Consider the following 26146-nt stretch of genomic DNA (forward strand, 5'->3'; position numbering starts at 1 on the left):
TGCTTACATCTCAACAGCAAACTCTAAAATATCCAACTGTGTGCAACAAATTTTGTTTTTGAACTTACTCATCAAAAGTCTATGAATTGATTGATCAACAAAATATTTCAACACTTTTTCTGCAGCAAATGATGAAACTTAAACAGCAATATTCATGCGTATATAGAGTCGTCCGATCAAATATATGAACTGAATTCGTACATAAATATCAAAAGCTTCCACAAGAAATTCTGAAATAAATAAAAAAATAATACTAATAAAGTTGAGCGTATTTGGTCCTTCACTTCACACAGCCCAAATTCAATTTGTAATTGGGTATATTTTATGTCAGAAATTGAATTGTTTCAATAGGTGTACCGATTGAAATATAGTACAAGAATGAAATATAGTAACTTACATGTAATTGAGTATATTAATATGGTGATCACTGTGGTTCAATCACGAATTGAAATGTAATGATATGGATCATATATAAATTAAGATATGGAAAATAAATAAAGTAACAAACTCAGTTGATACAAATTAAATGAGTGTGTATATTATTTTTTTTTGCCTGATCAATAAATATATATAGGATTTTGATTTATACAAAACTAGATCTTAATATCAAAACGCAGAATAAAATCAAACGGAGGATATGTTTAGGTCATTGGTAGTGTATTTTTAGGTCATGAATGACCTAAAATGAACTAAAAATGACATCATACCTAAACACAAAATTTGGGATGCATTCCTGAATTTAGTTTCATTCTTATCTGGATCATCTTCCTATGGATGTATAAAATGGATAATTATTTATAAATACACAAAAGATCAATAAATAATGACTTCGTAGAAACTTATTAGGGGAATTTTATTTTTAAAAGATCTTGTTTGTGTTTGGACATTAATTTTTCAAAAAAATTCCAGACCACAATATTTTGGATTCCATGTCCATATTTACCAATAGATTTACATGTCAGATTTCAGTGGCACTTTTTTTTTCGTCCCTTTATATTTATCTTTAGATTTACATGTCGTGTTTCACCGACTTTTCTGATTTTTTTTGTCAATCACTTTCCTCCTTATATTATATATGTGGGTGGATTTTTTTTTTTGGAGAAAATTACTTAGTCGAAGTGAATTAAATTTCTTCTTTCAAATAAAGTGAACAAGTAATAAGCTCAATTATTTGTTTCATAATTGATCTAAAAAAGTAAAGTGGGGGTGCATTGCCCTTTGCCCTAGGAAATGGAAAATAGAAGTCTGAAAAGGCCACATCAGATTGTACGGAAATGGACCTCTTCAGGTGGTTGCTTTGTTGTGGAGAATCTAATCCACCTACTTATGATATTTAATGTTATTATTTTAAATTATTTCCCATTCAGATATTCTTTTTGCAATACTTTTATTATTGTTATTGGTGTTATGGATTAATGGAATATCAATTATGAACTGCTGATGAAGGATAAGTAAGTACTAGTGTAATATTATCCCATATTCCTTATTTTTGCTTCAACGATGGATAATATGAAGTAGTGTAATATTGTCCCATATTATAGTGAAGAAGATTAATCAGAGTAGTAAAATTGTTTTTATATAAAAAGGATGGAAAAGTAATTAGGGAATTTACAAAGAATGAACCTACCCTAACACTAAAAGCTATTAATAATTGAAGTGGGCATGTTATATAAATAATTGAGTTTTTCGCTCTTATTGCATTATTTGAGTGGTTCATATTATAGTTTAGCCTTAGAATAGTATAATAATTAAACTCGTTCTTCATGTAAAATAGTACTCCTAGTACACATTATTTTAAATACTAATTGCACATTTTTCTTTATCTACTTTTATCGTAACGACATCGTTATCTAAACTGAGTCAAGAATACATTTAGTCTCATCATAAACTAATATCTCACCTTTTGTTCGTAATTTGTTGAAAGTAAATTATCTTAAAGTAATGGGAATACTAATCAATGCTGGTATTAATTTCCTTAGATTTCAAGAGTCGCATATAAACAGATTCACCCGGAATTATATCATTATATTAAAATCATTAAAAAATGGAGTTAAAAGCATTAAAAATGTAATGAAATGAGACTGAAATGCAATTGCATTACGCCGAAATTACTTCTACAACTAAATTAAATGATATTTAAGAGAGATAGAGACTGAAATTCAATTTCAAGTTTTTCAACGAGAGTACATATCTGGAAATGCTTTTTTCCTTTACTTTATTAAAATAATGCAGTCCTAGTCCAATCCCCACCACCTCCAAAATGATTTTTTTAGTATCATTACACCTAATAATTCAATTAGTATTTTTCAATAAGTCAACAAGATTGAATTCTTGATCATTTAGAATATTTATGTAGTACTAGTTTTTTCTATAATCAATCAATTGGTAAGATGTTTTGTTTCAACCAATTAGGAGGTTCGAATAAAAAATTAGTTATCGAACGTCCCCTGATTTTTAATCTTTTTGCTAGAAAAATGTGATAAAGTCACACATAAGATATTCGAGAAACTATCAAATATTATTAAGATTAAATGATTCTAAAACCATGAGTTATGTTTTTCATATTTCATGTATTTTCTTATGAACTTTAATCTCTAGCACTAATAACCCAAGCTTTGATTTTTCATAGTTTGTTTCCTTCTATAATGATATGTAACACTATAGCAAAATGACGCTTAGACTACTTATGTGATGGTAATGTTCTATATTCATCTAGTTATCACGTACATATAATTAATTTCCTGTATTTTGGTAAATAAACCATATAGTGTATAGTAAATATAGCATTGTAAATACACACAACTACCATTGAAAAAAATGGATTACAAGGTGGAACATATTTTACAAGAAAACTCTAACATGTTTTATTTGACTAATGCAGTTTAACTACTAAATTCAACCTTTTTCCTTTCATTATATCTTCTTTTTAAAAAAAAAAGAAAAAAGAAAAAAAAAAAGAAATAGCTGTTGTGGTGGAATGATAATATTATGGAGGTCCACAACATGGATGAAAATGAATCATGGTATCTAATGTCTGTACTAGGGTGAGCCCTTTACAAATCATGAAAGATTAGGGTTTTTAGAAACTGGTGACAGGTGATTTAATTAAACTTTTTTCATTGACATACAATATCTATTAAGCTATAGTGTTACATTTACAACCATTTTGCTTCAATCGTTCATCTCCATTGCTAAAAAAATGACTAAAATTACAGACCTAATTGATGTTTATAAATATTCCACCAACACTTAAAAAACATCTTCATAGTCAGTGGCCCAACTAAATTTAGAAAATGCAAATGAAGGCGTCTTAAAAACAAAAGTAAAAGATTAATATGATATGTCATCGACTTAGAGATGCTTTCTAATTTTGCGTCATAATTTGTTTTCCAACGCAAATAATCACATCTCTATTTTTGTGTCTTTAGAAAGTTTTTGTTGTGTCGCCTGGCTGGCAACGAACGAGCACGGTTGTGGATGCTCTAATATGAACAGGTGAGCGCGTGCCCCTATATACGCGCTCATGTGTATAAATATCATATAACCATCAACAACACCTTCACCACACTCCAAGTTTCTTCTCTTTCCCCTCCTCTTCTCTCTCTCTCTCTCTCACTCTCACACACAAACACACATATTCCTGACTTATATAGAGATATTATTGAAAGTTCATGTATGTGTATGCCTGAGAAATCTGCAATTGATAGTATATACTATCCCATTTTAGTGGGATTTTGTGATATTCTCTAGCTAATTTACATGGTAGATTTTGATTGATTGTTGAATTTGAGCGTCGTCTTCTATACTTTAATTTAACTGATGTATGAGCTGGAGAATCCAATGCCCTTGCTGCTTTCATTTTCTTGATTTCTGTTTTTCCCTTGTTTTTATTGCAGGAAATAAAAAATTGAAAATAGGGTTAATGTTTTTAGTTTTGTTATCTCGTGTTGAGCTAGATGAGATTCTTGTTTGCTTCTGCCATCCTCAATTTTTTTATTTAAGCCCTCTCTCTCTCTCTTGAGATTACTAATGAATTTGAGTTTCTTCACTCTCTCTCTCTCTCTCTTCACTATATAGAGCATATTTGAAGGAGCTTGGATCTGTGGATGCAAAGATATGAGTCGTTGTTTTCTGGTGCAGCATCATCAAGATTCACAAGACAAAGGGTTGTTTAGTGATCTCTTTCTCTCTTTCTCTCTCTACACCATGAGAATCTTGATGATGCTGCATCGGCAATAAATGACTTTTGCCGGCAAAAGGCGCAGAAAACCCTTTGTTCATCAACCTTGCTACTTTTGCTTCTTTTTTTTATCTACTAAATATTTTCTCTGCTTTAATTCCTTATTTTTATTCATTATTACTATTGTTTCTGTCAGAATCCGACACAAGTGACTACTGATGGAAGTAATTCAGTCTGCAGGTGTAATAGATCTGAGATATTTTATCTTGTTTTTTGGTAACAAAAAAAGGGGTTTTCCTAATTAATTAACAACTAATTTAAGACTAGTTTCCTTGATTTTGAACATTAATACACAGCAAAACACAAGTTCTATGGGAGGCCAAGCCACTGGACAAGTGAAAAGCAACACAAATCAGGTGAGATTTATTATTTTTTTCTTAGTTTGGTTTGATTTGATTTTACAATTCCTAAACTCGTGATGGGAAAATATGGATTTTAGTACACAAGAGCTCATAGGAATTTGGTTTTCATATTTGCTTGTCTTGTTTCAGTGTTAATTTGAAAATTTGTAAACATATATGCTTTCATTATTTTATACTACTACTACTACTGGAGGGGTAATTACACTTTATATACGAAATGTTTTACCGATGTTTCAATTAAGTACGAAATGTTTTAAGTTAACAAATATCATATAAAAAGTTTGATTAGTGTTGCAAATTAGTACATTCCGTCTAAAAATTACTAACATCATTACTTTTTCTTATTTTCTACCCGTTCGACTCTAAAATTAGCTACAAATATTAGCCGAAAGTTAAATGTGAATTCATTGTTTAATAAAATGTCCATATGACAATGCATAAGGTATTATTTAGAGAAATAATATCATGTTTTTTAGGGCACAATTTTGGAAAAAAATAAGAAAAAATAATAGTGTTAGTGATTTTTAGATGGAATGTACTGATTCGTAACACTAATCAAACTTTTTGTATGATATTTGTTAACTTAAAACATTTTGTACTCAACTGAAATATTGGTGAAACATTTTGTACGTAGATCGTAATTACCCCCCACTAGGAATCATCTTTTTAATTTCTAGTTTCAAATGTTTGTTTGAAAATAACAATTGGGAAACAAATTAGGCCTAACTAATTAGTCTTGCTAATTTACATAATTAGTTTTAAACTTTTAATAATGCTACGATTAGACATCGTTAGTTATCGATAACAAGTAGTATGAGTCAATAAATACTCTTCTAAATAGAATTTTTATCAATTGTTCACAAGAATGAGTGATTTTTCATAAAATTATGGGTTTAGGGTTGGAAAAAGGGTATGCAAAATTTGGGTCATTCATCCTCGTCTAATCATATAGTACATCATCACTTGCTCAATTTCTTCATCACTGCATCGTCTCGTCCTAATCAATTCGATTCGTAGACGATTCCCCTCCAATATATACATCTCTATATATGTAATTAACTTTTGTTTTCCCGAGATTTTAGATGTCAAACAACTTGCTACCTCTCCGGTAGTTTCTGTCACTGTTTTTGCTTTATGTGGGTTAGTAATGCAGTATGGTTTTTGTCTTTTAGATTTGAAGTTCACACACACATGTACAGAAATATGTATGTGTGTTTTAAGAACAAAAAGTGAAGAGATTCTTTGGAATTTGCTTAAGCAGCTGAATGGTCCATGATGGTGATGTCTCACCACTTGTCTTCACATAGCTAGCCACGAGATCAACGAGACTTGATAACATAACACCTTTACCTTTCATTACTAATATATTACTAGTACTCCTAGTTTCTTATTTTTTTCAAGTTATTTTAAAAAAATAAAAAGTATGAAATTAAACAATATATATGAGGAAAATAATGAGATCCATGGCTTAAGACATGTAGTAGTATTTGGGAGAAATTTTGAGTGAAATAAGAAAATTTGCACCTTTCAAAGATGATAATATCTTGTTGATGACCATTTACAACCAAAATGAAGGTGACCTAGTTAGAATTAACAGTAGTTAAAGTTGAGGTCGAAGAAAGGTAGTAGTACAAGATATTAACCCCACAAGATATGTGAAATTATTAGTGCCAACTAGCCTTCTGAAACCTATTAATGGAAAATACGAAGTTGGTCCCTTCTGGTAATAACTGCACACTAATACTACACTCATTTTACTCACCAAGGTAAATTTTTTACCACTGCACTGCATCGCTCACAAACGTTAAGAAAAGGTGTGGTCCAATGCCAACGTCCAAGTTAAGGCGTTGGCATCCCGCATCCACATTTTGTCGTACGAATGGATCGGATCTGGATCAGATCAGCCCTTTATTATACCATGTACCATACCACCACCATAAATCAGGTTCAGTAGATTTTTTCTAAATTGATCATTGGGTGTCTAACTCCAACTGTGAGAGAAAATATGCAAGTTCATTGAATATATATTTACTCACTTTACATGCCATGGTTTCCTTTTTTTTCCTCAAAAGAATGTAAAAGCACAATTGGCTTTGTACTGTCATTAGAGAAAAAGGAAATTCCTCTTCATGTCATCAATTATTCATATCTGAGCCAGCTCCACAAACATGGGGGCACAGTAGAGAATCCAACAGAGAGGTTCATGTCTCATGTCTCCATGAAGGCCTTTCCTGTATGTTAAAAGTTTAGCATTAATTAAGCTCATGATCAGACATGTTCCATGGCAAGATTGTGTTACAAGCACCTATAAAGAAGTTTTTTCGCAATTCATTACGCATTTGAAGGATATGTGGCAAAAGTATGGTAAAAACTTGCTGAATCAAAGGCCTAATGCTAACTACCTATATAGTTCAACTTCAGCCATACTAGTAAACCATGCTAATGATGCAAAAAACGATACCTTCATCGACTAGCCCCAGTCATCGGCACTGCTGGCATGACTTTTACCACCATCACTGGGCCACACACTAATCCCAAAGGGACCACAGGTTCTGCTTTACCTGTCTGCAATGGCCCATACATCGGTGTACCGATTCCATTTCGTGGTGGATGGCCCCAAATGTTCTTGCCACCATCATAGGTCATGTCAACGGGCCAAGCCTTTGCCGCAGAACCATCATCGTTCAAAAGTTCCAACCTTTCCTCTGAATAAGCTGAAACATTCTCAAAGAATTAGCAGCACACAGATTCCAGTACTCCTCATTAAGAGTAATTGTGTTCTTCAATGGGGTCATAAAGCTGCTCTCCCACCCCCTTCCGTCTCCCTGTTATGCTATGCTTTGGCATCTTGAGCTGACACCCCAACAAGAGGGGACACGAACTTCTCCAGAGCGTTTTCCCGCCTTATAACCTCGAATACTCTCTGGCTGATCTGTAGAAAATAGCATTGCTTTAGGAACAGCACCAGAAAGTTTTTGAAATGTCCCAAGATACAAGCTAGGAAAAGCTTTAAGGGAAACATATATATATGTATATATATAGATCACCCATATCAGTGTTTGAATACACTCCAATTATTCGTTTATACCTAGTGAATTTCAAATTCTTGAATCGAACACAAATAAAATTACAAATACATGACTGAATGTGGGAAGATTTAGGGCAGGGCCCTCGATCATAAGCTCTAAATGAATGGCAAAATTGTTTTTATGTCGGGCAATAACAACAATTCTTGGATTCTCTCTCTCTCTAAACTAGAAGGATGCAGTTCTATGAGAAATCTCCCTATTCTACACTGAATAACTGCCGATAGGGGCCTCAGAAGCAGAACCAGCTGGTGCAGGGAACGCCCTCGGCTTGGGTTTGTCTACCACGATGGCTTGCGTGGTGAGCACCATCCCGGCAACAGAGGCTGCGTTCTGCAATGCGCACCTCGTCACCTTAGCTGGGTCGATCACTCCGGCTTCCAGCAAGTTCTCGAAGGTATCTGTCATCGCATTGTACCCGAACTCCCACTCCGTGGCCCTCACCTTCTCCACGATCACCTCTCCCTCGACCCCCGCATTCTGCGCTATCAGCGATGCCGGTGCTATCAACGCCTGTACCCACAAAACAACCAAACCCATGATTAGCAATACTCAATTATCATGGTTGCAGCAGATGATCATTCCTCACCTTCTGGATGATGTCAGCACCAAGGCGCTCGTCTGGATCCTCAAGCGTCTCCTTGATGGTGGGGACGTGCCCGGAGAGATGGACCAATGCAGCTCCTCCGCCAGGGACGATCCCTTCCTCAATGGCTGCAAAAGTTGCATTCTTTGCGTCCTCTATCCGCAGTTTCCTGTCCTCAAGCTCCGTCTCCGTTGCTGCTCCTACTTTTATTACCGCAACTCCGCCCGACAGCTTAGCGATTCTCTCAGCTAGTTTCTCCGTGTCGTACACAGAATCAGTCTCGCTCAACTCCTTCTTGAGCTGAGCAATCCTCGCCTGCAGCTCATCCTTGGATGCAGCATCCGCGATCACTGTCGTTGAATCCTTGCTGATTGTGATCTTTCTTGCAGTTCCCAACTGATCCACATCAGTCTTCTCCACAAATAGCCCCAAATCAGTCGCTTGATACTCAGCTCCTGAACAAATATCGCCAAACAAACATAAACAACATGTCAAATGCAAAACCAAGATGGAATAGCTCAACAAGAACCCCTTTTTTTTACCAGTCATAATGGCAATATCCTGAAGAAGGGCTTTCCTTCTCTCTCCAAAACCGGGCGCCTTGATGGCTGCCACGTTCACAATGCCACGGAGCTTGTTCACGACGAGGGTGGCCAGAGCCTCCCCTGTGACATCTTCTGCAATGATGAGCAAAGGTGCTCTCAACTGCGTTGTCTTCTCCAGCAGAGGGATGATGTCCTTGATCGAGGAGATTTTCTGGTCCGTAATCAGCACTTTCGCATTCTCAAACTCCACCAGCAGCTTCTCAGGGTTGGTGACAAATTGGGGGGAGATGTATCCTCTGTCAATCTGCAATTATATCAAACTTTAGCCAATCTAAATCCGGATTGTTAGGAAGAAACCTGAACTCAAACACACACAGAGACAGACCTCCATTCCTTCTTCGACATCCACTGTGGTCTCAAAGGAGGAAGATGACTCGATGGACAAGACACCATCCGGTCCAACCTTGTCAACTGCATCCGCGATCATGGTCCCTATGCTCTCGTCGTTGCCGGAAGAGATTGCAGCAACAGCTGCAGTTTTATACAAACAGTTAGTAGGCGTGCAGATAAGGAAGCTAATGAAGGAATGAGCATACCTTTGATGTCATCCCTGCCCTTGATAGGCCTAGCTCGATTCTCAAGCTCCCCAATCAAACCCTGCACAGTTTTATCAATGCCCCTCTTCAGCGCCACCGGGTTGGCACCGGAGGTGACGCTGAGAAGACCGAGTTTGATGATCTCACGAGCGAGAATCGAGGCTGTAGTGGTGCCATCTCCAGCAGAATCATTCGTCTTGCTAGCAACCTGCACATCACAATTCAAAAACCAAAATTCATACATGAATCAACAACAACAACACACCCCCAATTTTATGAAACCAACCTCTCTGATCAATGCAGCGCCCGCATTTTCCATGGGATCAGGCAACTCTATGGCCCTCGCGATAGTCACCCCATCATTCACAACTTTTACGCTACCAAATTCATCTAAAACAACATTCCTCCCTGCAAATTAGGTCATACAGAATTAGGGATTAAGCCACAGAGCTTCACTCCTATAAACAAATTGAAATCTGACAACTCATATGAAAACTAGATTCACTGAATTAGCAAAATTAGGTAAAGAATTAAGAAGAATTCGTGAAGGAAATGACCTCTGGGGCCGAGGGTGAGGCCGACGGCGTCGGCGAGTTTATCGATGCCGGCCTGCATTGCAGACCTGGATTTCTGGTCGAAAGCAATATCCTTAGCATTAGCCCTCACCACAAACCGGTGTTTCTGCTTCGCCCCCTGCCGCAATTGGCTTGCTCTACTGTTCCTCAATCTCCACTGGAAAAGAAAAACAACCGCTTATTAGAAAACGAGAACCGATAAATCGACAAGGATTACGGCGGAGGAGGAATGTACGGCTTTCGAAGGAGAAGGCAGGATGGAAGCGGAAGAGATAGCGTTGGCGGAAGCCATTTTTTGCGAGAATTGAAGAAGAAGAAGATGGTGTTTTTGCAGGGTGCGGATAAGGCTAAGTAGGTGTTGTTCTAGAAGATTTATCTTTGCTTCGAGAAACTTTCCCACTTTGGAAATAAACTAATCAACTTTTAAATTGATTTTAAATTATTTTTTAATTGGTTTATATATATAAAATGAATAACGAGAAAGAAAAAGAGGGAAAATTGAAAGTCAAAGCAGCGGTCCACACTGTTCAACTCCCTAAATCGCCTCCCCGCCATTTCTTCCCTTCAACAGAAACCATGGAAGAAGACGATTTTCTTCAATCGCGGAACAAATCAGAATGTAACGATGCTCCAAATGAGAACGGCGATAGCACTCTCGCTGATCCTTGTCCTCGGCGATCAGATCGCATGGCGGCCGACCCTGGCGCAAACCCTAGACCCCGGCGACGCCGCCGAAGCCGCATCGGAAGCCGCAGGCCCCGTCGCCGCAGCCGCAGATAACCCCGCGGCTGTGCAATTCCTCACGCAGGCGATGTACAAGCGCTTCAACAATTTCTCCGCCTTCTTCGGCCCCGACGTCAGGAAGCATCTCCGCTTCTGCATCAGAGATATGTAATTCATCAAACTTCGAAAAATCAATATCTACATATATAAGCATTTTGATTTGATTTGGTAATTGCAGGGATGCAGAGTGGGATAAGGCCTTTAATTTCTCCAGGAACACCAAATTTTTGGCGGACTGCATTACAAAGGACAGAGGCAAGTGTATATAGTAGACGCAGTTTGTTAGATAAAATAATCATGAGATGTAGTCTAGGATTGAGTTATAAGATTGTTTTACTTCGAGAGAGTGGCTATAACTATCACATCATTATCTTGCAAACCGAACAGATAGTCACCCCTCCAACTAAAATAATCGATGAATAATTAGTCTTATGATAATTAGTCATAGCTATCTTGGCTCGTTTGCATAGTGTGAAGATTACACTGTATCTCATGATTATTCGCGGTGCAGAGGCTATGCAGCGGATGTGCACGGCGGCGGAGATGAAGTTCTACGGGCAGAGTCTGTTGGGGGGAGGAGGGCTGAGGGGCAGTTATTATCTGAGGCCTAACAAGAACTGCAACCTGACGATGTGGCCGGCAGGTTGCGAGCCCGGATGGTCGTGCAATATCCGGAAAGAAGACAATATCAACATCAAAAAGGACAAAGAGATACCCTTGAGGATTAATGACTGTCAGCCTTGTTGTCCTGGCTTCTTCTGTCCTCATGGCCTTACTTGCATGATCCGTCAGCTTCTCTTCTCTTCTCTTCTCCTACTTAATTAGTTATTTAGTTAGTTAAACATGTTATGGAAATTCTAATTTGTAGTAGTACTTGTTTGTTGAAGCCTGCCCGTTGGGAGCTTACTGCCCTCGAGCTCAGCTCAATAAAGCCACCGGCGTCTGTGATCCGTAAGTCTTCATATAAATTCAAATTTCATGGTTTTTATATGTGTTGAGAGTTGGAGAAATTTGGAAGGTACCGCTATCAACTACCGCCAGGACAAGCCAACCACAGCTGTGGCGGCGCTGATATTTGGGCTGATTTTCAAACTGGCTACGAGTTGTACTGTCCTGGGGGATTCTACTGTCCAACCACCACCATAAGAACCCCCTGCAACAAAGGGTATTTCTCTCTCCCCTACTTTTTTCCACAACACCATTTCTTCTCATACTCAACTTCTTCTTCTTCTTCAATGTGTTGCAGATTTTTCTGTAGGTCTGGTTCCACTAACCAGATGCGTAAGTCGTCCGTCATCCAATCTTGCTACATTGTGTGTGTGTGTGAGTTGTTTGAATGATGAATGAATCTGATTATGTATGAGTGTGTAGGTTGCTATCAGCTCGCAGGCTGTGACCAGCAATCAGAGAATCAAAACATCACGGCTTATGGATTAATCTTCTTCGTACGCTTCTTCTTCTTCTTGTTGGTTGGTTTAATCTTGTAAGAGATAAAGGGATTTGGTTGAGATGTGGTGTTGGTGTAGGTTGCGATCACTATGATCCTTGTCATCATATACAACTGCTCGGGGCATGTCCTGAGCGATCGAGAGAGGAGGCAGGCGAAGTCGAGGGAGGCTGCAGCTAGGAGTGCACGGGAGACTGTCCAGGCTCGGGAGAGATGGAAGTCGGCCAAAGATGTTGCACGGAAAGGTGCAGAACTAACGGCACAGTTGTCACGGACATTCTCGCGGAAGAAGAATGAGCAGCATAAAGGGTCTAAAGATGGTGACCACAAAGGGAAGAAGAAAAAAGAAGACAATCTCGTGAAGATGCTGCGTGACATCGAGGAGAATCCTGATAGCGAGGAGGGGTTCAACTTGGAGATCGGGGACAAGAATCTGAAGAAGCAGGGGAAGGGGAAGGCGCTGCAAACGCGCAGCCAGATCTTCAAGTACGCGTACGGACAGATAGAGAAGGAGAAAGCATTGCAGGAGCAAACCAAGAACATGACATTGTCCGGTGTCATATCTGTGGCTTCTGATATGGAATTCTCGAATAGGCTGCCAATTGAGGTGTTCTTCAAGGACTTGACTCTCACGTTGAAGGGGAAAAAGAAGCATCTCTTGAGGTGTGTGACGGGGAAGCTCGCGCCTGGCCATGTTTCTGCTGTCATGGGTCCCTCCGGTGCTGGGAAGACGACATTCCTCTCAGCCTTGTTGGGAAAAGCAGCTGGATGCACCATCACCGGCTCTATCCTCATCAACGGGAGGAACGATCCTATGCAATCATACAAAAGAATTATTGGTTATGTTCCTCAAGATGATATAGTTCATGGAAATTTGACAGTGGAGGAGAATCTCTGGTTCAGTGCTAGATGCAGGTATATTTCTCTCAACATATAAGCATACTCTCATGGTTATGTTTATAATGACCTTTGTGTTCTAATCCCGAAAAAGTCTCTAGACTCGCGGCTGATCTTGACAAAGCAGAGAGAGTTCTTATTGTTGAGAGAGTAATCGAGGCCCTGGGGTTGCAGCACATTAGGGATTCCCTAGTTGGAACTGTCGAAAAGAGAGGAATCTCTGGAGGTCAGAGGAAACGAGTGAATGTCGGGCTTGAAATGGTTATGGAGCCTTCACTTTTGATCTTGGACGAGCCTACGTCTGGCCTAGACAGCTCTTCTTCCCTGCTACTCCTCAGAGCCCTACGTCGTGAAGCTCTTGAAGGAGTAAACATATGCATGGTGCTTCACCAACCAAGGTAAGGAGTTTTTATCACTATTTATGAGCTAAGTGTGTCTTTTGACCATTTCTTTCTCTAGTTACACATTATACAAGATGTTCGATGATTTGATACTTCTAGCAAAGGGTGGCTTCACGGTGTATCACGGACCAGTCAAGAAAGTCGAGGATTACTTCTCCAATCTAGGGATTGTTGTCCCTGAAAGAGTGAATCCTCCTGATTACTACATTGACATATTGGAAGGAATAGTGAAACCAAGTGCAACTGCAACTGTCAAATTTAAGGAGCTTCCCCTCAGATGGATGCTTCACAATGGTTATCCTGTACCACCCGACATGCTAGATTCTGCAGGGGTGTCGTCTATTTCCACGGATGGCTCGTCCCATGGAGGACTGACGCCTGCTGGTTCTGCTACCCCGGATCACACTTTGGCTGGAGAAGTTTGGCAGGATGTTAAGTTTACAGTAGGCCAGAAGAAAGATTTCTTATGGCTTAATTACAGCAGGTCCAAAGATTTGTCGAATCGAGACACACCAAACATCTTCATGCAATATAAGTACTTCTTAGGAAGGTAAGCTTACATTGATGAATAAAGCAATAGCATGTTACCTCTTGATTGCTGATGCATAATACATTTGCCTCAGAGTCGGAAAGCAGCGACTTAGAGAAGCCAGAACGCAAGCTATGGACTATCTGATCCTACTACTGGCAGGGATCTGCTTAGGAACGCTTGCTAAAGTGAGCGACGAAACGTTTGGTGCGAATGGATACATGTACACAGTCATTGGAGTTTGTAAGTGATCAAACTAGATACATGTGTCTTAGATGAGACAGCATAACTAAACTCATGATGCTTACCAATGGTTTTTGGTGTAGCCCTGCTAACGAAGATCGCTGCTTTGAGATCGTTTTCTCTGGACAAGCTGCATTATTGGAGGGAGAGAACTGCTGGCATGAGTAGCTTGGCTTATTTCCTAGCTAAAGATTCGGTCGATCACTTCAACACCATGATAAAGCCCGCTGTCTATCTATCCATGTTCTATTTCTTCAACAATCCCAGGTCTACCATTTTCGAAAACTACTTGGTCTTGCTGTGTCTCGTGTACTGCGTTACTGGCATAGCCTACGTTCTTGCCATCTACTACGAGCCTTCTCCAGCCCAACTGGTGCGTGATTCTTTCTTATCTCCCTCGAGAGTCTGTCTATTCTTGAGTACTATTTGAGTCTTGACTACATACTGTTTATGCAACTTTTCAGTGGTCAGTGTTGCTTCCTGTTGTTCTTACGCTCGTTGCCAACCAAGACGCGGCCTCATTCGCGGCAAAAATAGGAAATTTTTGCTACACAAAATGGGCTCTGGAAGCATTCCTGCTTACAAATGCAGAAAGGTATGAGCATGGCTATACTCTCTTAGATATGAAAAAGTATTTAATTTTCCCTTGTTGTGCAGGTATTCCGGGGTATGGCTTATTCAGAGATGTGGTGCAATCAAACAGAGAGGCTATGACCTCGAAGACTACTACCCGTGCTTGGCCTACCTCATTGCAACCGGTATTTTCAGTCGAGGGGTGGCCTTTTTCTGTCTGGTCACTTTCCAGAAGAAATAGTTATAGAAGATGTAGCTGGTTTTGATTTTCTTGCAGCAGATGTAAATGGAGGGCAGGGTTCATAGTTAGGAAAATTTCCAGACAAGCATTGTCATGGCAGGGAGTTATAGTACTATGTTGTTGTATCATATTGCACAAAATTCTTGCCTCTGGGGATGTATATGTGGCCTACCAATGAGATGTAAATATAGACAAGGATACTGATTAATTAAAAACTTGTTACATATAGATGTTGAGTGTGGTGAAATTAAATTATGAGAAGAGTGTATATCTTGTGCTGTAGTGAATATCATCTATAACATCAAAAATTTAAACTGAAACCATTATTTTAATCTAAATGTTCATATACATAATTAAATTGCCCATCTCATATACAGCCCATCAGCATTAAGCAGGTCAAAGAACTTTGATACTATGCCTCAAAAAGGGAAAAAGTTTCATTATATGGCACAATAAATGAAAAATACAAAATAAAGCAACAAAAAAAAGATTTTTTACTAAAATAAGGGCTGATGAATTTCTGAACATGGTTAGAAATTTTGAAATTTAAATTAAAAATGGCGATTAAGGGTATGTGCTCCAATCTCCATAATTAGGGAGGAGGCCAAGTTGTGTATAAATAAATCCTAACAAAATGCTAAGAAGTCACAGTAGTTTTCATTATCAAAAAATTGAATGAGGGGAAATTTGAAGATATATTTAGTGAGCAATGCAGAAACACACATTTGAGATTGTTTATTGTAAATGGCATGGACTACAGATTTTCGAAGATGTGATTTCACAAGAAATGGAATTTTGCAATTCCAGGTATTCATTTCTTTATTATTATTATTATTATTATTATTATGAAGGAAATATAAATATATTTGAGGTATGACTATTTCTTGACCTGTAATCAATAAGTTCATTTTGACCCTAAATGAAGATGGACAATTTCATTTTGATTTATTCAAACATTATGGATGAAATCTGTTAGTGTTTTATTTGTTAAGGTGTAACTCAAGTTATTTTCCACCAAATTTATAGAATATGGTATATATTTCAATGGAAGGTGTATATGCAAAATACAACAAAAATTTTAGGTAAATTTGAATAAAAATTTAATTTAGACAAGAAGCAATCAACTGCACAACTAGAATTAAAAATAAGATTATTTTGGTTGTTGACTTCCATTCATGCTAGTATTATATCTGAAATAATCAATTAAAAGCCTCTTTATATTCTGTTGATGAGTCAAATGAAGTAGCATCTCCTTCAAACCTAAGAAATCCAACTATTTTGATTTGTTTGCATCACTTTACTTCAAAGAAAAATCCTATTCCCGTCCATTATTTAATATAGCAAATTAGTATAACACCCATTAACTAAAATCTAAATACAAATTTCTTCTTTCAATAATCGAAATCCAAACCCATTAAATTCTATGCATAAAACTCCAACCAATTTTCCATTTCATACAAATGTCAACATACCCATTATAATCACCCACCATTTTATTTCCCTTGAAAAGTCACAATTTCCTTCCACACCATTACATATATACACAAACAGCATCACAGAATTCCCAAAAAGATTTTGTTTTTTTTTAAAAAAAAGAAAAATGATTAGAACAAGTGCAAGCTACGGCAAAAAGGCCCACGAGCAACTGAAAGAAAAGAAATTAGTTGAGGCAGAGATCCAATTTGAAAGCTCCTTTTCATCTCATTCCTCTGTTTCCCTCTTACATCCTCAAACTTCACCAACTGCTTCAACTCACACCAACAACATTAGCTTCTTCAAACACAAGCCTAAAATTCCCTCTTCTTCTTCTAGCACATGGGAGCGTTTCAAGAGCCGCTGCATCGCGTCCCTTCCTCTCATGGACTCTTCCTCGCTTCTCGAATCTGTAAGCCCTCTTTCCCTTCCCTCCACGCGTGTTTTTCATGTCCGGCTTATTTATGACATGATTGCGTTTCGTGTTAGAAAAAGAACAAGTACATCACCAACACCGCCCTGCATACGGAGAAAAGAGACGAACTCGAAAGAGAGGTGTCCGTACTCAACAAAATGCTGGCACACGAGCAGAAAGTGCACGAGTATCTCGAACGAATCCATGACCGCAAGGACGGATCCGCTCTCACCATTCCCAATTTCCTCCCGCCAAAAGTAGGTGTCTCTAACCATCCCATATCGAATAATCTGTCTGCCCAGAGCAGACAATATCATACTACTAATTAAACTATATTTTTCCTTTAAGTACTGCTATGTGATCTGTCTGCCTGCTCAGAGCAGACAATATCATACTAATAATCAAACTATATCATTCCTTCAAAAACTAGACGAAGGAGACGCTGGCTGAGCTGGCAATGGTGGAGAACGAGATCACCCGTCTCGAGAGCCAGATCAAGCACCTCCAGCATCAAGTGAAACGCGAAAAGGACGACAACATCGAAAAGAAGTACAAGGAGTGGGGCCGCGCAGCCCCCCCTAAGCCCCACCACGACCATCCAAACAAACGGACTAACGACCACAAGCCCGCGTTCGACACAAAGGCGCTCCATTTCATCAACAAGGCCATCAACGGAGACTTCCACAACTCCAAGGCCCCACCAAATCCCCGGAGAGCCGCCCTGCTCAAGCACCCCTCTCCCCTCCGGGAGCCACGGAATCCTACTCCAAGGGTAACATACTCGATCCATCACAACGACACCAGACAAAATATAAAGCCTCACCATTGATTTTTTACCTGCAGAGAGATCGCGTCTATGATGTTCCACCGGATTATCCAACCCGAGTGGCATCATCAACTCCGTTGCACACGGAGGAGGAAAGCATCCATCGGTTAACGCCTAACAAGCTATCCGAGAGAATAATGAAGTGCCTCATCTTCATCTACATGAGACTGCTCCGGACTTCTAGAGTGATGGAGCTCGAGAAGTCCGGCTCCATCGCTCGTTCCACAAACTTCTCCCTCAGCTTCAGGGCAGAGGCCAACTCAAACTCGAAAACAGGCCTAACGCTGCACAAGGACTCGAGGCAGCAAGATCCTTACGGAATCTTCGATTCCGAGGCGTCTGTCCCGAGGGATATCGGTCCGTACAAGAACTTGGTCAGATTCACATCCAGCTCCATGGACTTCAAATGCATCCAGAATTCAAGCTCAGTCCCTTTGTTTCAAAAATTGAAGTAAGAATTGCATATTTTTGAATCATGTGTTTACTTATTATGTTTAATTTTGTGGATTATAGTAATTTTATTGTGAAAATTAGGGTGATGATGGATGGGCTACAAAAGGTGGATTTGAGGTTCATGAGCCATCAACAGAAGCTGGCGTTTTGGATCAACATGTACAATGCTTGTATTATGCATGTAATTAAACATTTAATTTATTTATTTATTACTATTTTCTTGCCTAAAAATATATGATTGTGAAGAATTGATTTATAGTGATTTGTGGGATTCAGGGATATCTGCAGTATGGTGTTCCATCTGTTCTTAATCATGACAGCCTGCTGAACCTGATCAACAAGGTAAAAACTAATTTGATGAGCAATTTTTTTTTTCTCATTCACCTTACCACCTCGTACAAAACAAATTAACTAAGTTGTCTTCCTTTGTGTTGATGAATGTAGGCAACTCTCAACGTAGCTGGAAACACGATAAACGCTCCGGTAATCGAACGTTTCATTTTGAGAAAGCCACAGGAATCACTCGTCAAAGAGGTAATGCTCTATTACACAAAAAAAACTCATTATATATGAGGGGATATTTCCTCGTAAGTTCCTAAACTTGGGTACAAATTTTGATTTTATTTGAAATCCATGATGTATTACCACACTATTGATTTATTCTAATTTTACAATTTTGACTCTAATATGGCTTAATATAAATCCTAATTCCGCAAACAAAATTATTTTATATAGTATAATATGATGTTGTTTTGGTGCCTAAAACATGACGGCATTTTGGTTGATGTTCGATACTGCCACATAAGTAAGTCATCAAACTATGTTAACACTGAAATCTTGATTAGTTGCAAAACTAAACAAATCAATAATTTGGCTGCACAATCAGAACACATTAATAGTTTGGTAATTTATAGGCATATTGTAAAGGTCAGTAGTCATTTAAATCATTAGATTTTGTCAAATTCTAGTGAGACCTTTTGAAATCGAAATATAAAATCACTAGTTTCAATTTTTCTTAATTGTCTCATTTGTATACGAAATGAAGTTTTTAGGTGATGCTAGCAATAACATCGTCAAAAAACACATTTTTTTTTATATGTATGAGATAATTGAAAAAATTGAAACTTCGTAATTTAATATTTCAATTTTTTTTTAAGTATATATAACCTAACCTTGGTGTGAACACAGATTCTTGGCAAGGAGAATGAGAGCAAAGAGATGATCGTCGGCGACCTCTACGGGCTCGAAACGCCGGATCCCAACATCATCTTCGCCTTGTGCTGCGGCACGCGCTCTTCTCCCGCCGTAACTAACCATCTCAAAACACCAGTACTATTGATTTGTTCTGATTTTGCAACAACGACTATATATATATATATACATGAAGCACTTTTTTTTCAGGTGAAAATATACACGGCGGAGGGCGTGACGGCGGAGCTGGAGCGGTCGAAGCAGGAATATCTGCAGGCGGCGATAATGGTGAGCGGCGGCGCGAGGAAGATCGCTCTTCCCGATCTTCTGCTGACGAACATGGCCGACTTCGCGGCCGACAAGGAGTCGCTGATGGAGTGGGTGTGCCAGCAGCTGCCGACGTCGGGAGCTTTGAGGAAATCGATCGTCGATTGCTTCAGAAGCTTCCACGGCGGGAAGGGGGCCGCGGCGGCGGTTGTGGAGAAGATAGCTTATGAGTTCGAGTTTCAGTATTTGTTGGTTGTATGAAAGGATTGTACATATTTTCTTTGCAAATATTTGTAGAATTAAGGCGCTATTTATTCCATAATATTGTCGATATGTTAGTGGAATTTGATTTTTTTTTTTTTTTAAGAATGGTGAATAAGAGGTGATGCATTTGGTGATTTGGTGTATGGTTTGTTATGTGTGAAATTTAAAGAGAGATAAATAGTTTCATTATAGTTTCATATAAAAATAAAAAAAGAAATTAAGTATGGATATAATACATCAATTGTTTTTTCGATATCTGTTAATTCACTCGATGCTTGAAACCTTGGTTTCAACTAACAAAAAATGGAATGTGAGACCATTACAAAAAATTGTAAAATTGAATGGTGACAAATTTTCGGAGACGGGTAAAAATAGAAATAAGTGATAAATTTTCGGGGACGGATAACTTAAATGAATACCTAAATAAAAACACAATTGAAGCCACCACATGAGGTGTCAGATTTTTTTTTAATCAAAAATATAGTACTCCTACATTCTAATTTCGGTCTTAATCTTGATAATAGTCATTAAACGCGTTTCCGTGAAATATGTTCCATCAGTATAGAGTATAAGATTTGATTAATAAAAAAGAAAAATATAAATAATAATTAATCCCAATTAGTTACAACTAATTTTAATAAGATTTGCTAAACTAGTATAAGAAAATAAATATGGTGGAAGAAATTCAAAAGTCAATAGTATTAAGCCATAGAAAAAGGCTAAAAAAAGATGTTACATTCGCGAAGCCGGTCCCCGGTGGCTAAGAACCATTTCTCACTTGCTTGAAGTGACAAATCAAAAAGATAGATTAGGTTCGTGTTCCGTGAGGGTTTCAAAGAGAGCTTGAGAGGAAACTGAGGAAGGAAAGAACACGATAGGAAATGGATTAATAATAGTAATAAAATCGCATTAATTACAATAGTTTTGCTGAGATTATAAGTTACAGAAATTGATGTTATTTATGGAAACTACGTCGTTTTAGCCACAGCATTTGGTACTGTGATTTTTTTCAAATTTGGTACAGTAATTATTATAGATAACAATAAAATATTTTGTCTATTATAGACAAAATAAAAAATTTTAATTTCATCATAGTATTATAAAATTTGGAAATATTTTATTGAGATCGGCAGTAATACACAGAATCAAAAAATTATCATCAATATCATTACAAATATAAGTAACACAGTAATTTTATTATAGAAATGCGTGTATAGATTTTGTCAATATAATTTTGGATTTTTGCAAAATGTTTTGTAGAGTACATGTAATACTATTAACATTAAAGAGAACAAAAAATGCATTACCTTTCTAGATCTGCCTCAGATAATTAAATTGTGATTATTTACTCAAAAAAATTGATGTGTTTATAGATCTCATAAGATATTTTCGAATGGTATGGAGAATATACAGTGCAAATTAATTTCAAAATTAGTAAATTTCATCACAATAATATACTAATAATATTATAAAATTTGGAGAATATTTTATAGACAAAATTTCATCATAGTATTATAAAATTTGGAAATATTTTATAGAGATCGGCAGTAATACAATTGATTAATGGAACATATGCCAAAATTCAAAATAATTTGGCATATATAATCATTAAATTTGAAAGCTAAGCATACCTTTCTTACAATTGACCATATGATATTTGGAGTGCAAGGTGGGACGGTAAGTGAACCGATATATCTATAATATTTTCTGCTTCCAAATTTTATCAAGTACGGATCCTATTACACCAATTGTTTTTTCGATATCTGTTAATTCACTCAATGCTTGAAACCTTAATTTCAACTGAAATTTGAAAGTTAAAATAAGTAAGAATATTAGTAGGAGTAGTTATTATTAAACGAATGTGTGATGTATTTACCATTGATATGAAAGTGTCGGGGCGTCCGATTTTGTACATGATTCCGATCACAGCCGTACGGCCGTCGTCGCTCTCGTGAACCAAGTGAACTTCCGTGTTGGACCTATATCGAATAGTCATTATTATGTTGAAAACATTATTAGAGTGTGAATAAAGTAAAAACGAGAATAAAATGCATTACTTTCTTCCATCGAGAGTGTGTTCCGAGGGAGGGTGCCAATGGCATTGCCTAAGGTAAAATTTGGTTCCATTTATCCTGATATGCCCAGCATCATTTATCCGTATTAACTGCAATTAATACATCATAAAAATAAATTTGATGAAACAATTTAATTAGTTTGAAATAAACATGAAATTAACAAAAGGAACAGTAAAAATAATAAAAATAACTATTTAAAAAATTGTGTAAATTACTATAATATATAACACAAAATCAAAAATACTAAACCTAATTTTCTCTCACCCATCGCCGCTATCTTCTTCAATCTTCCCCTTCTCTCTCCCGTCGCCGCTGTCTTCTTCAATCTTCGTTTCCAGTTGCTGCATCTCCAAATTTTCTTCACAAGTTCTTCAACCATCTACAACTCTCTATAATCAGGTAAGTAATTTCTTCATCTAATTCTTCTTCTCCATTTTTCCGTTTCTGCATCTCTCTGTCTTCGAATATCATCAAAAAGGAAGGAATCAATTGCAATTTCTGATGAGTTTTGCGTCGATCTGTTCAAAAACGCAAAAAAAGAGGTGTTTTTCACTGCAAATTGAGATGCCCTAACTGAAATAGAAACTGTAGTGGAGATTATTAGTTGCCAAAGAATCAAGATCCTGAATCAAAACTGTTTCGTCTCTTATAGAAGGATTTATGCTTGTTTGGTTTTAGTGGTTGATATTCTTGATCTGAATTCAACCAATTCCTATAATGCCATCATGTAGAAAAATTGTGCATGCGTATAGGCTCATCTTTTGTTTGTTAGAGCTTATTGATCCGTATCATTCTATTCTATTTGTTAGACCAATCTGCTAAGAGCTGCCACAATGTCGAGGAAGGGCTTGATGGAGCAGGATTTAAGCAAGCTGGATGTAACAAAACTAAATCCACTATCACCTGAGGTTATTTCTCGCCAGGCCACCATCAACATTGGTGAGCTCGTATTACCAATACCTTCGTCTTGCTACCTAAGAGTATCACATGCTTTTACTCTCTTTTGCGTCGTCTTTATATGTGCTCGTATTTGCTCCTCCTTCAGGCACCATTGGTCATGTGGCTCATGGAAAGTCAACAGTTGTGAAGGCCATCTCTGGTGTCCAGGTATTGCACTACTGTTTAGACATCCATTCACTATATGAGTTTTTAAGCATTTGTTCTGTACTGCTATTAATTAAAAGTTTAGTAGTAGTATATGATTTTGATGAGCACTTGTTAAGTATATCAACAGTATCAAAACTGAGTATGGATGAATATCCAGGATTTAAGTTGTTATTGTGACATGATAGTTGGGTTTGTCAAGTTATTTTTTTTGACCTTTCGGTTTATATAAAACCCTTATAATTCTGTGAATGTAATAATAATTTTATTTTGAAGGCAAAAAGAGATTAACTTCTTGAATGCATTGTTTCAGACTGTTCGTTTTAAAAATGAACTGGAACGTAATATTACTATCAAGCTTGGGTATGCCAATGCCAAGATATATAAGTGTGAAGGGGATCAATGCCCTCGGCCTATGTGTTACAAGTAAGATGTGACTTATGACTATGTCTGATTGCTGTACTACATATCCTGGCTCTTGTTGAGTATGTTATTATTTTTCTCAGGGCTTACGGGAGTGGAAAAGAAGATAGTCCAATGTGTGATGTCCCTGGGTTTGAGAACTGTAGGATGAAATTGCTTAGACATGTATCTTTTGTTGATTGCCCGGTAAGGTTTCTCCTGCGTTTTTTTTTTGTCATCGGCAACTGTATTTGTATTCTTGTCTGCTCCTAGAGTAAGGCTGTCATAGTCGCGAATTTCTTTTGGATTTTTTTCCAGTCATCATGCTGATTTTGGTCTTAAGTTTGTCTGGCTTAACTATTGCTGTCCTCATCTACATGACTAAACACTTGCTACCATCATATTTGTCCACAGGGTCATGACATTCTCATGGCTACAATGCTTAATGGAGCAGCAATTATGGATGGAGCATTACTTTTGATAGCTGCCAATGAAAGTTGTCCTCAACCTCAGACATCAGAACATTTAGCTGCTGTGGAAATCATGCGTCTCCAACATATCATAATACTTCAAAATAAGGTTGATCTTGTTCAGGAAAATGTCGCTATCAACCAGCATGAAGCCATTCAGAGGTTCATTCAGGTCAGTTTTTGCTCCTGATGCAATGTCGATTAATTATACGCCCTCTGGCCCAAGCTACTTGCAACATAAAAACTTTATCCTCTCTTTTCCTTTATTCTCTTTTTCTCTCTCTACTACATTTAGTAATGCCATCTTTCAAATTCTCTCCACAGGGGACTGTTGCAGATAATGCGCCAGTGGTTCCAATTTCTGCTCAACTGAAATATAACATTGATGTTGTATGTGAATATATCGTAAAAAAAATCCCAATCCCAGAGAGGAACTTCATATCGCCACCAAATATGATTGTGATCAGGTCTTTCGACGTCAATAAGCCTGGGTCTGAAGTTGATGAAATTAAAGGTGGTGTTGCTGGTGGCAGTATTCTTAAGGTATAGTCTTGTATGTGTAATTCCGGCATCCGATATCTTGTCTGAGTCATTTTTTCTCTGATCTAATTGCATGTAAACTTGTGTAAAGAGTACTCTAGAAGATTAACGTATATCCTTCCTTTGGTCATTTTTTCGCTCTGAACTAGTTGCATATACATCTATCTGTTAATACAAGCCTAGAAATTAACAGTCCAATTACACTGATTTACCCTAGTCGCATAACATTGTTTTCTCCTGTATCTAAAGTGAACAGTTTCTACATGCAATGTAGTCATCTAAGGTGCTAATGTAATGGAGCTATCGAATTTTACTTGCAGGGTGTGTTGAAAGTAAATCAGTTTATTGAGGTCCGTCCTGGTATTGTTGTCAAAGATGAGAATGATAACATCAGGTGTACACCTATATACTCCAGGATAGTATCCTTGTACGCTGAGCAGAATGAATTACAATTTGCTGTACCTGGAGGCCTTATTGGAGTTGGAACAACAATGGACCCCACACTTACTCGTGCTGATAGGTTGGTCGGCCAGGTTCTTGGAGAAGTTGGTTCTCTACCTGAAGTATATGTGGAGCTCGAGGTAAGGGCATCTCCTGGTAGAAGTTGTCTTTGATTTGGTGCTAGTGATTTTTTCTGTTATGGAATGATTTGGTAACGCTGTAAACTTATCTGTTCAACCCCCAGGTTAATTTCTTTCTGCTGAGACGGCTGCTGGGTGTGAGGACAAAGGACACAGAGAGGCAGGGTAAGGTGACAAAGCTGACAAAGGGAGAGATGCTAATGTTGAACATAGGATCAATGTCAACTGGAGCTCGTGTTGTCGCTGTCAAGAATGTGTTTGCAAAGCTGCAGCTCACTTCACCTGTGTGCACCAGTAAAGGAGAAAAAATTGCTTTGAGTAGAAGAATTGATAGGCATTGGCGTCTGATTGGCTGGGGTCAAATTCAAGCTGGCATCACTCTTGATGTTCCACCCTGCCCCATCTAAAAAGGTCACCAATAAGCAAGGAAATGAAAATTTTTGTTGGTTATAGTAGAAAAGATTGCCTAGAGTCTTGGATACCTTTATTGTGATGATTTTGTTTACCTTTTGGTGTTCATATTGTTGTCTCAGCTGTTTTCTATGCATTCTAGATGCTCAGTTACTAACCACCAAATCATTGCGTTCTAAGCAAATCCTCTTCAATGGGGTCCAAACGTATTATGTTACATTGGCTTACATTTTGCTATCAAGACTTGAATAGTGTTTATTTTGTTCAATCTTAATTGTTCAGAGATTAATCGCACCATTCCATAGAACATAACATAACAAGATTTAAGCATTTTTCTGTACATGAAATAACAGTCGAAATACATACAATAAAAATATTCATGAGTATGTTTAAAATCCAGCCAATATCGAGTAATCTCTCCTCTTGCCAACTTCCACCGCAGATTGTATCACCATCTACCAAATCTCTGGACTCTCCGCTGTAGCATGTAGGGGTGTGCATTCGGGTTTCGGTTCGGTTTTTCACCCAAATCGAACCGAACTCGTAAAACCGAATTTAGGCTAAATTGAA

The 26146-nt window shown here is 37.8% G+C and overlaps 4 protein-coding genes across 6 annotated transcripts; 3 read left to right on the forward strand and 1 right to left on the reverse strand.

The window, feature by feature from the left end:
- Window positions 1–7658: 7658 nt before the first annotated feature.
- LOC125221872 (ruBisCO large subunit-binding protein subunit alpha-like) lies at window positions 7659–10385 on the reverse strand. Its single transcript, XM_048124185.2, has 8 exons — window positions 10226–10385; window positions 9973–10147; window positions 9702–9823; window positions 9416–9623; window positions 9205–9350; window positions 8817–9123; window positions 8278–8729; window positions 7659–8201 (listed from the first exon to the last, which is right to left on the reverse strand). Exons 1-8 carry the CDS (start codon window positions 10280–10282, stop codon window positions 7893–7895), a joined length of 1776 nt encoding a protein of 591 aa, XP_047980142.1. The 5' UTR covers window positions 10283–10385; the 3' UTR covers window positions 7659–7892.
- Window positions 10386–10478: 93 nt separating this feature from the next.
- LOC125221505 (ABC transporter G family member 28-like) lies at window positions 10479–15332 on the forward strand. Of its 3 annotated transcripts, none has more exons than XM_089062885.1 (14): window positions 10479–10881; window positions 10952–11028; window positions 11285–11560; window positions 11661–11724; window positions 11792–11938; window positions 12020–12054; window positions 12145–12218; window positions 12300–13135; window positions 13219–13515; window positions 13577–14068; window positions 14142–14290; window positions 14374–14663; window positions 14755–14885; window positions 14948–15332. In XM_089062885.1, exons 1-14 carry the CDS (start codon window positions 10616–10618, stop codon window positions 15102–15104), a joined length of 3291 nt encoding a protein of 1096 aa, XP_088919011.1. In that variant the 5' UTR covers window positions 10479–10615; the 3' UTR covers window positions 15105–15332. The 3 variants fall into 3 exon arrangements, with proteins under 3 accessions (XP_088919011.1, XP_088919012.1, XP_088919013.1); XM_089062886.1 differs by having other exon boundaries at window positions 10782–10881; window positions 10960–11028; XM_089062887.1 differs by lacking the exons at window positions 10479–10881; window positions 10952–11028 and having other exon boundaries at window positions 11499–11724; window positions 11815–11938.
- A 1372-nt stretch (window positions 15333–16704) lies between these two features.
- On the forward strand, window positions 16705–20127 carry LOC125219861 (uncharacterized). The gene is made up of 9 exons (XM_048121945.2): window positions 16705–16989; window positions 17067–17249; window positions 17423–17764; window positions 17836–18269; window positions 18353–18452; window positions 18548–18613; window positions 18716–18805; window positions 19460–19576; window positions 19673–20127. The coding sequence occupies exons 1-9, from the start codon at window positions 16705–16707 to the stop codon at window positions 19988–19990; spliced, it is 1935 nt and encodes a 644-aa protein (XP_047977902.2). The 3' UTR covers window positions 19991–20127.
- Window positions 20128–22333: 2206 nt separating this feature from the next.
- LOC125223340 (eukaryotic translation initiation factor 2 subunit gamma-like) lies at window positions 22334–25844 on the forward strand. Its single transcript, XM_048126449.2, has 9 exons — window positions 22334–22467; window positions 22878–23007; window positions 23114–23175; window positions 23486–23598; window positions 23679–23781; window positions 23989–24216; window positions 24369–24587; window positions 24905–25165; window positions 25270–25844. Exons 2-9 carry the CDS (start codon window positions 22902–22904, stop codon window positions 25570–25572), a joined length of 1395 nt encoding a protein of 464 aa, XP_047982406.1. The 5' UTR covers window positions 22334–22467; window positions 22878–22901; the 3' UTR covers window positions 25573–25844.
- The last annotated feature ends 302 nt before the right edge of the window (window positions 25845–26146 follow it).

The sequence above is a fragment of the Salvia hispanica genome, chromosome 1 (assembly GCF_029641045.1).
Source record: "Salvia hispanica isolate PSC_SH4W2 chromosome 1, Shi_PSC_v1, whole genome shotgun sequence".
Lineage (NCBI taxonomy): Eukaryota > Viridiplantae > Streptophyta > Magnoliopsida > Lamiales > Lamiaceae > Salvia > Salvia hispanica.